Source organism: Aythya marila (genome assembly GCF_965140915.1).
Source record: "Aythya marila genome assembly, chromosome: 22".
Taxonomy (NCBI): Eukaryota; Metazoa; Chordata; class Aves; order Anseriformes; family Anatidae; genus Aythya; species Aythya marila.
In genome coordinates this window covers 2,126,462-2,135,113 of record NC_139063.1, presented here as the reverse complement: position 1 = coordinate 2,135,113, position 8,652 = coordinate 2,126,462, and the positions used below count along the sequence as shown (strand labels likewise).

The window sequence follows — 8,652 nt, the reverse complement described above, 5'->3', positions numbered from 1 at the left end:
GTCTTTAGGAGGCAGAGGCTGATCATTTATTCCAATTTATTTCTATTAAAGATGGCATTTAGGGGAGGGAGGAGGGCCGTGCAGGGGTGTCAGGGGCTGATCCATTCCAATCTCTGCACCCCCCCTCGAACGCTTTTCAGGGACGCCGCTCCTGAAAGTCCGTGTTTATTCTCCGCCAGATCCGTTTCATTTGCTAGGAAAAATCGGATTGGACATGCTGCATTTCGCAGCTATGTTCCAGTTCATTCTGAAAGTCCCTCGCTCGCCTGGCCCGCACAATGCCGAGCCTTTCTCCGTCTCAAAGAGGTGAAACGGCGCAAAGCCCTCGTGGTGCGCACGGCGAGCCGGCCTGCCCGCGGCAGCTCGGGGAGGGGAGCCGTGTTTCCATCCCAAAATGAGGCAGGGCAAAGGCAAGCTGCAAGACTGATGGATGAAGGGAGGGGAAACCAGCAGGAAAAGCTGCCCCGATGCCTCTCAGTGCAGCTTGGTGGCTCGGCACGGTGCTGGCACCGGTGGCCCCAATCCTGGCCACTCCAGCCCTGCGCCCTTATAGTAGCTTTCTGCAGGCAGAGGCAGCCTGGGAAGCACCAGTGGCGATGCCAAATTGTTGTTTGCTGTCACCTGCTGCCCCAAGGTCCCTGGTGGGGCTGCTGGTGCCACGCACGCCCTGTCCCAGCAGCTGCCTGGTGGCGTTGCTGGCTCAGAGTGGCCACAGCGACTGCTGGGGGTCTCCAAAAGCCCCGTGCAGCTCCCACTGCTCTCTGCTCCTCAGCTTCCAGGCTTAAAGACCACGTGCACGTCCAGCTGGGCTCACGTTTTGCTCTGCTCGGTGTCCTCCATAATTGCTAAGAGGGATGTGACCCAGGTGGAGACCTGTCCCCTCTGCCCCAGGCTACGGGGAGCTTTTGGCACCAGCCTGGGCCCCGTCCCCAGCCCCAAGGGCCCACCGGTTGCGTTTGCACCCAAGCCAGAAAACTCTGAAAAACTGGTTTTGTGATGAAGGTCCCGGTTCTCCTTCCCAGGCAGGTCAATGTGTGCTCCCAGGAGTGTGCAAGGGGCTTGAAGGAGCCACCTTTGCTTCCAGGGGTCAGCAGTAAAAAAGAAATATGATGAAACAGGGTGCTAGGGGCACGGGAACAGAAATATGTGCTTGCGTCTTACTGCCCCAGCCAAGCTGGACTGGTTCTTCCCCAAAATCTGGCTCCCATGGGCAACTCAGAGAAATGTGGGCTGCTCCTGCCCCTTCCTACATCCCCTCCCCAGGAATTCAGGAGGGAATAAAGCTCCTTGCCCCAGGATGGGACAGTCACTGCCCCCATTACGTCCTGCAGCTCATGGGAGGGGGCTGCTCCCATATCCCTCCATGCAGCGACCTTCTGAAAGATTTCATTTTATTGGCAGTGCTTTTGGGATGCTACGGATACACACAGCAAGATAACGCATGCCACAGGAGGGCTCGCAAAGGCATTATGACATTTAAGCTGTCACAGCAAAGCGGAGCGTGCATCAGCTCCTCGGGGGCCTTATCCTGCTTGGCCAAGGCAGGGTGAAAAATCGGCTGCTTCCTGGCGAGCTGTGTCCCAGTGTGGCAAATGCACCAGGAGATAAAGCAGAGCTTGCTCTGGGTGTCGCCAGCTGCCATCCTGCTCCCTACTGGGATCTCAAAGCGCCGCGGTGGAGAGGGGTCTGTGGGCAGCGGGTACCATCTCCCACCTCTGGCACTGGAAGGTGGACCCCTGAAGGTGCCAGGTCCCGGTGGCAGGACCCCCAGCTGGGCTTGCAGAGCTCGGGGTGGCCCAGGAGTCCCCCCCCGCAGCCTTTGAAGCCTCGGCCAAGCTGCTGGCAACCGGGGCACCGAGCTGGGGCACGCCGGGACCTGCAGCCGGGCACGAACCCAGGCGGTGGAGAGGCCTCTGCCTGCTGTGCCCGGACCTGCTGCCGGCTGCCAGGGCTCAGGGAAGGGAAATCAGCCTTTCAGGGGTGCTCTGTCCCAGCAAGGGGTTAAGAAAGTGGTGGCCTGGGACAAGAGGGCACTCGTCATTCTCAAGGCATCGGCACAGTGCTTCTGCTCCCATGTCCAGCCTGGGAGAGCTTCCTGGAGCAGCACCGGTTTCTTCTCCTGTCCTCCGCCAGCTTGTGGCAGCTATGGGGTTGGTGTTTCATGGCACGGAGAGAAACAAGCATCCCGAGGGACATCGAGAGCCTCAGAAGGGCTCTGGCATGGACTTTCTCACACCTGGTGGGACTTGCCCTTGAACAGAGTGAGGTGTGGGACAAGCACAGGGTCCTCTCCAGGATCCTGACTGTGCCTGAAGCCTGCTGCTGCCCGGCACGTGCTGAAGGATGACCTGGAGGACATCCTTAGGCCATTAGCAGGTGGCCTAATTGGGAATTAAAGGCAGCAGCAAAAGGCCTCCAGGTTTAGGGCTGCTCTGGTCTGGGACGGGATCTCTGCTGGGTGTCAGAGGGGCTCCTAGGACAGCCCGCAGGGACTGATGCCAGCCAGGCCAGCACTGCTAACTTAGGGGCTGGGGGGCATGGGGAGCACCCTCCTGCTGATACAGGTGCCTGCCTCTCGTTAACACTAATGGTAGCCTTTTATTAATTGGAAGCCCACACCCTTTGACCAGAGGCAGAACAGCATGAGGGATGGGGGAACAGCTGAAGGTAAAGTGTTTGAATTTTTTTTTTTTTCTTACAATCTGAAGTGTATTTCTGACTGTTCCAAGCACTGAAGCTCCCCGTGTTGCAGGGATGAGCTGTTCTTGGCAGCACGGGGAGGCTTCCAGCCCACGCGTGCTCAGAGTTACGCTCTTTTCCAAGTCCAGGAGCCTCATTTGCTTGTTTGGCTTGCTCTGCTTTCTGCTGGTAGCACCTACCTTTGTTTCAACTTGCATTAACTTTTCGGGGCTGAGCTGGAAAGATCAGAAAGATATTTTTCCCGAGCAACAGCAGACAGCAGACGCCTCCTCTCCGGTTATGTAAGGCATTCACTTTCATGAAACGGTGAGTAAAAAATACGGTGTTAAGCAGGAATGCTCCCAGTGGCAGCTCTCTTCTCGAGACAGCTCCTCGCTTCTTTTTTCTCTCTATCAGGCGATTCCCCGGGTCCCCCCTCCCCGTGGCTTTGCAGGCAGTCGGGGTCAGTGCCGTGGGTCTGTCCTGCCTGCCAGAGCCGGTCCCCGCTGACGATGCGTCTCCCAAATTGCTCTTAGGGTGACACCTGGTGGAAACGCCTCGAAGTGGCCGGCTGCAGCCCGAGCAGGGAGCTCTGCGCAGGGCTGAATCAGCCCAGCTCGAACCACCTCTCTCCATCCAGGCTGCTATTTCTGGTTTTTGTTTGTTTGTTTTTTATGCTTTCAGGCTCGCAGGGCACCCTAGGGCTAAAAGCCCGGGCTGCAAAGCCAGTGCTGCAAGTGAAGTACATCATACATCATATATTTTTTTACATCTGGCCTTCCTGTTCTGCAAAGTCTGCAGGGAGACAGGGAGGTGCAATTCGTCCATTTCTGTTTTCCTAATTCCTGTCTGAGGCTCTAAAGTGAGTCAAGGTCTTTGCAGGTCAAAGAACTCCTCCCTGCAGGACCAGAAAGCTCTCCCTGCACATCCCATCCCTGCTGCAAGAGGGAGCGTGACCAACAAATTAGGGCTGAGTTTTGTGCAGGTGTTTTATGGGGCAGCAAGTGGTGCTGTAAGGGCTTTCTTTCTAGGCATGAATATGGGGTGATGGCACTAGTTGCAGGTGTGAACACATAAAGATCCTTTGGGCACCCCCAAACCAGGATATAGCTGTGCTAAATTATGGAATTATTCTCACTGGTGTATTTTAAAGCTCTTCGTGTTCCTGCTTTTTGCAGACTTGTAGTGCCCAGCTACTTCACCAACACACAGGCCTGTGACAGAAGGTGGCATTCTGAAGGGATCTCTCCCAGGGCCCTGAGCAGAAATAAATCCCAGCACTTCATGAGTTTGAAAAATGACGCAATAGAAAACCTCTTTAATAATAAAATGGGCTGTTTTTAAAGCAAAGTATGGACAGAAGGTCAAGCAGGGACACCTTGAAATGTTCTGAGGCAGCAACAATTCTTCGTGTCAGGTTCTGGACAGAACAAATCCTGTTGAGCTCTGCTGCATCGCAGCGGCTCTACTGCTCGGACAGACACTGTTCCAAAGCTGCCATGCCGTACAGGTTGGCCCACTCCTCCCCGTGGTGGGACAAAATCACTTCCCTGCACGGCTTGCTGGCTCTGGCCAGCTCCACCAGCACGCCCTGGAAAGCAGCAACGAGTTCAAAATCCACCGAGGCCGGAGCAACGCGCGCCAGAAACTCTGAGAGAGCTTCCAGCCACCGCGCCTGGAGGACAGCTTGAGGCAGCCAGGGGAAGAGCGGCACGCAGCCGGCCAAGGCCTGCATCCCCAGGAACCAGAGCTCCCCGATGTCACCCCAGGCACTGGCGTAGGCAGGGGACACGGCCAGGGCCAGCTGGTGGCTGCTGGGGTCTGCTTGGGCCGTGTGGGCCTCTGACAGGAAGCGAATGGTGGCTCCGAAAAACTCCTTGGTGGACTGGGTTTGCTGGAGAACTGGAAGGAAAAGGAAAAGAAGGAGCTGGTACAACGCTTACTGGGCTAAAGGAGGGATGCTTCAGTGCATCTGCCTGCAGCAGAGCTCTCAGGGAGCAGAATACCAGGCTCCTGCTGTAGAAATCTCTTAACCCGTGCTGCTTCCCAGCCCCTCAGCCTGCTGAATTTTCTACCTATTTCACATTTCCTTTGTCACATTTTTAGAAATCTCACCTGAAACTGGACCTGTTTCCCTTGTGTTTATTTTCACCCAGTCCCCAGCTTCTGCCCGTGCAGAGCGATGAGCAGCTCTGCCAGTGGGAACACTTCTCACCTGCTGAACTTGCAAGGACCCTGGCCATCATCAAGCCCAAAGTGGCAACGTTGGCTGCTAGAACCAGGTGATCCTTTTGAGGTAGCAGAAATGGAAGAGCCTTCAGCAACGTGTCCATCAAGGAGCAAAAGGTTTTCTCTTGCCTAGAGAGAAAGGAAACCCTGAGTCACTCCCTGATCTGAGCCAGACACACCTCAAAACTTCAAAGGGAAATGCAGCATCAAAAAGGTAATGTGATGGGCATTGAGAAAAGGAACATCCCTTTTTCAGTACAGTGTCTTAAAAGATTCTGCAAGCACCTTTCACATTGCACCCTCTGACTGACAACCTTAAAACAAGCTTCTGAGGCTCTGCTACCTGATGAGGTCGGGTGCAGTCACGACCAGGTTAAGGAAAATCCCACACGCAGTCTGTAGGCTCATTTCAGTGCTCGTCAGGGGTGTCACGGACTCAGGCTCAGAGGTCAGCACCTTCCACTGATGCAGGAAGTAGTCACACAGCAGCGCCGGTGCCCCTTCGGAGATGAGGATTTCCCTGGGCCTGTCCTCGGCTGTTAAATGGCAAAAGCCTGGCAGCAGGAATCTAGAAGGGGAAAGAAATTGAAAACACAAGGTAGAATGCAGAGAGCGGGATCTAAGCCCTGCATTTGCATCCAACCAGGAGAAAAAAGGGGCCATAGAATCGGTACTGCAGGGAGAACAGAAGAGAGAAATGACTCTCAAAATCAGCTCAACCAGCAACACAGTGCTGAGTTCCTCACGCCTGAGGGGAAGTATTGAAACCTCAAAGAAGGGCCCATGTAGGCTGATCTGCTTCCATAAAGGCCCTATTCTTTCCTCTGCTTGCTACAGCTAAAGCCCTGATGCACAGCTTCCACAAGTCCTTCCCTGCCTCTTAGTCTTTGTAAGCAGCTGCCATCTCACATTAGTCATACGCAGAGGGCTTGGACAGCTGCATCGCACTGCGGCACTTCCAGTCGCCTCTTTCACAGGAAAGGATCAACAAGAACTTGACCTAAATGCAGGATGCGTTTCTCTGGAGCCAGGAAAAAAAGAGTTGAGCTCTCTTGTGCTAAAACTTATCAGATCTATGTTTAAAATACACACCTCAGAGCATCCTGGGGTAGGACGGAGCCTTCAGTGCTGGCCAGCCCAGCCTGCACCCCATCCGCCTGGGGAAGACCCTCAGCTGTGCCACTGTGGAAAAGCTGCTTGGCGTAACGAACAAGGAAAGGCAGCAGCTCGCAGATCTCCTGCTTGAGGGCAGACGTCTCTTCTGCCAGCCAGGCTCCAAGGATTCGAACAGAAGCAAATACGAAAGGGTCCTGCAGCTCCTCCTCTGTAACCTGTGTGAAGAAGCAGACAGAAAATTACATGTCAGAGCCCCTGTCCTCACAAATTACCTCAGTCAGGAAAACCACAATGTGCCAAGATGCCTATTTTGGTCTATGCAGCTACATCCATGAGCTGCTGAGGTGACGGAGCCAGTCTGGACTTCTGCAGCTATTATTAGCATATGCTAATTCTCTTTATTATTTAGAGGTAGGAAAGGGATGGAATAAAAAAACAAGAATCACAGTGATCATGGAGTTATTCATTTGCTATCTTGTGGTCTATCAAGCTGGCCACATCATCCTGTACCTGCACATAGTTTTGAGACCAGTAAGAACCATTTTTAAGTGTTCTAGTGTTTTTATCTTGACCCAGGAATCCCCTCACTTTTACCTTTCTAATTCTCTCCCCCATTCCTCCTGGGAAGCACAAGCGAGAGGCTGTGTGGCACTTCACTGCCTGCCAGGGTTAAACCACAACAAAGGGACATCAAACGTGCCCTTTGCCTGAAAGCTCTGCCTTACCTGCCTCAAGTAATATATTATAGCTCCAAATGCTTCCTCCATGATCCTTATGAGCTGCATTTTCTGTGCTTCTTCCAGCAGCGATTCCTCCTCTTTCAGACACTCCTGGATGCCCATCTCCATGAGAACATAGCAGGCTGTTACCATTTCTTTTTTCCTCTCCGTCTCCATGGGATCTGGCTCCTCTAAGGTCAGGCGGACCTCCACACAAGCCAAGTTCACCAGCAAGGCCAGGAACTTGCTACCAGTACTCCCTGCTGGAATCCACTCTGGCCCACAGGTCTGCATGAGGCAGGCAGCAAGCTTCAGAGCAGGGTCCCGCTGTGAATGGCTGAGTTTACTGCCCAAAATTTTGGCCAGCCCTTCGTAAATTCTATGGAGGCACTCAGAGCCCCTTGAGTCCCGTGTGAGCGGTGAGGAGAGGGGGATAAAGTGAGGCAAAAGCTCGCAGAGCTCAAATTTGGTCATGTCTTCAGCATTGAGAAACTCTTCAGTGAGCTTGCTCAGCACGGCCAGGAGGTGCTGAGCATCTCTCTGCCAGCACTTTGCCTCTGCTACAGCCAGCAGCCCCAAAAGCAGCGTCAAGGCACGGTCAGAGCCATAACTGCCATTCACATAGGCATGGCAGAGGGCAGCCACCGTTCCTTTGGTCACCAGCTCCCTGGGACCCCTGGGAGTGGCCATGACAGCAGTCAGGCACTGGTAGGCATCATCGATCATGGACGTGCTGTCCGGATCGCAGGGGGAAACCAGGACGTCATTGAAGGTTGGGATTTTGTTCAGGATCTGCGAGTGGCCAGCTAACTCCGGATCGGTGCAGAAACATGCCAACAGAGTGAGGCCAAGTGCCCTGAAGGTGTGCTCGGGGCAGCCCGACGGGGGCTCCCTGGAGGTCAGCAGGCGATTTGGAAACGTGAATCCAATTGCATCAAAGATCTGGCGGCGGGTCTTTGAGTCCACTTCTCCAGCTTTGACCGCTTTGGTCACCTGTAAGGCAAACCAGGGGTGAGGGCACAGCATAACAAGAAGCATTGCTAGGGCTTTAGCAACTTTAAAGAACTGAACTGTCAAATAAGAAGCAAAATTGTACTTCATGGGCGCAGAAAAGTGAACCCCTGACCACTGAGTTGGTCGCTAGTCATAGCTCTAATCCCAAGCTTTACCAGAGGGTTTCAAGAGCTGTAGCAATGTTGATTAACCATCACCACACCCAAACGAAGGAGATGATGCCCACTTTGCTGGTGGGAACGTCCAACTATCCACTTGAAGCATCTCGCCCTTACCAGAAGCAAGGCAGCAAACTGCTCGCTGTCGTTGCTGGCGTCTCGCAGCACGTCGAGGCACCTCTTCAGCGTGGCGTTCCTGGCTCCTGCAGCACCCTTGGGTGCAGCTCCGGAGCCTGAGGCCATGGCGATGGGGCCGGCGGTGCAGGAATTGAGCAGAAATGATGGGAAGCTGAGGGGAAAAAGGACAGGGAGCTGAGTGGGGAACGCTGAGGGGGGAGCACCCCCAACCCCACACCCAAAATTAGGCCATAAACCAGCTGAGGAACGCCGCCAGATCCCCTCAATGCCGATGAACCCACCCCAGCAGCCCGATTTTCCCCAAATTACTCTATTTTAGGGGCAGCACCCGACCCCTCACACCATCCCCTCCACCCCCAGCCCGGCCTCACGGCCCGCGGCCCCGCTCCGTCTCGCAGCCAAACAACGCGCTCCCTCCGCCCCGCCAACCAATCAGCGGGCACCTTATTGAGCAGTGCCCGAAGCCAACCGCCTCCTCGCGGGGGACTGTGGGCAAACCACCCGTGACGGCTAGGCCGGCGGGTGGCAGCGGGACGGGGGGGGGTTGCGCACCGAGCCGGGCCCAGCCGGTAGCGAGGGCCCGGTACCGGCGAGGCGGT

General features: G+C 54.9%; 1 protein-coding gene across 2 annotated transcripts; it reads right to left on the bottom strand.

Moving 5' to 3' along the window:
• Positions 1 to 3,973: 3,973 nt before the first annotated feature.
• Positions 3,974 to 8,630, bottom strand: NCDN (neurochondrin). Of its 2 annotated transcripts, none has more exons than XM_082777780.1 (7): positions 8,497 to 8,630; positions 8,033 to 8,204; positions 6,750 to 7,736; positions 6,001 to 6,239; positions 5,252 to 5,476; positions 4,895 to 5,037; positions 3,974 to 4,581 (listed from the first exon to the last, which is right to left on the bottom strand). In XM_082777780.1, the coding sequence occupies exons 2-7, from the start codon at positions 8,156 to 8,158 to the stop codon at positions 4,145 to 4,147; spliced, it is 2,157 nt and encodes a 718-aa protein (XP_082633906.1). In that variant the 5' UTR covers positions 8,159 to 8,204; positions 8,497 to 8,630; the 3' UTR covers positions 3,974 to 4,144. The 2 variants fall into 2 exon arrangements, with proteins under 2 accessions (XP_082633906.1, XP_082633907.1); XM_082777781.1 differs by lacking the exon at positions 8,497 to 8,630 and adding an exon at positions 8,363 to 8,382.
• Positions 8,631 to 8,652: the final 22 nt, after the last annotated feature.

What these genes read in the sequence shown, in the direction of transcription:
- NCDN (XM_082777780.1), bottom strand. Translation starts at nt 8,158, where the DNA reads ATGGCCTCAGGCTCCGGAGCTGCACCCAAGGGTGCTGCAGGAGCCAGG. An exon ending in AGTTTGCTGCCTTGCTTCTG is followed by an intron (nt 7,737 to 8,032) that starts GTAAGGGCGAGA and finishes TTTGCCTTACAG; the next exon opens with GTGACCAAAGCGGTCAAAGC. An exon ending in CTACCCCAGGATGCTCTGAG is followed by an intron (nt 5,477 to 6,000) that starts GTGTGTATTTTA and finishes TTCCCCTTCTAG; the next exon opens with ATTCCTGCTGCCAGGCTTTT.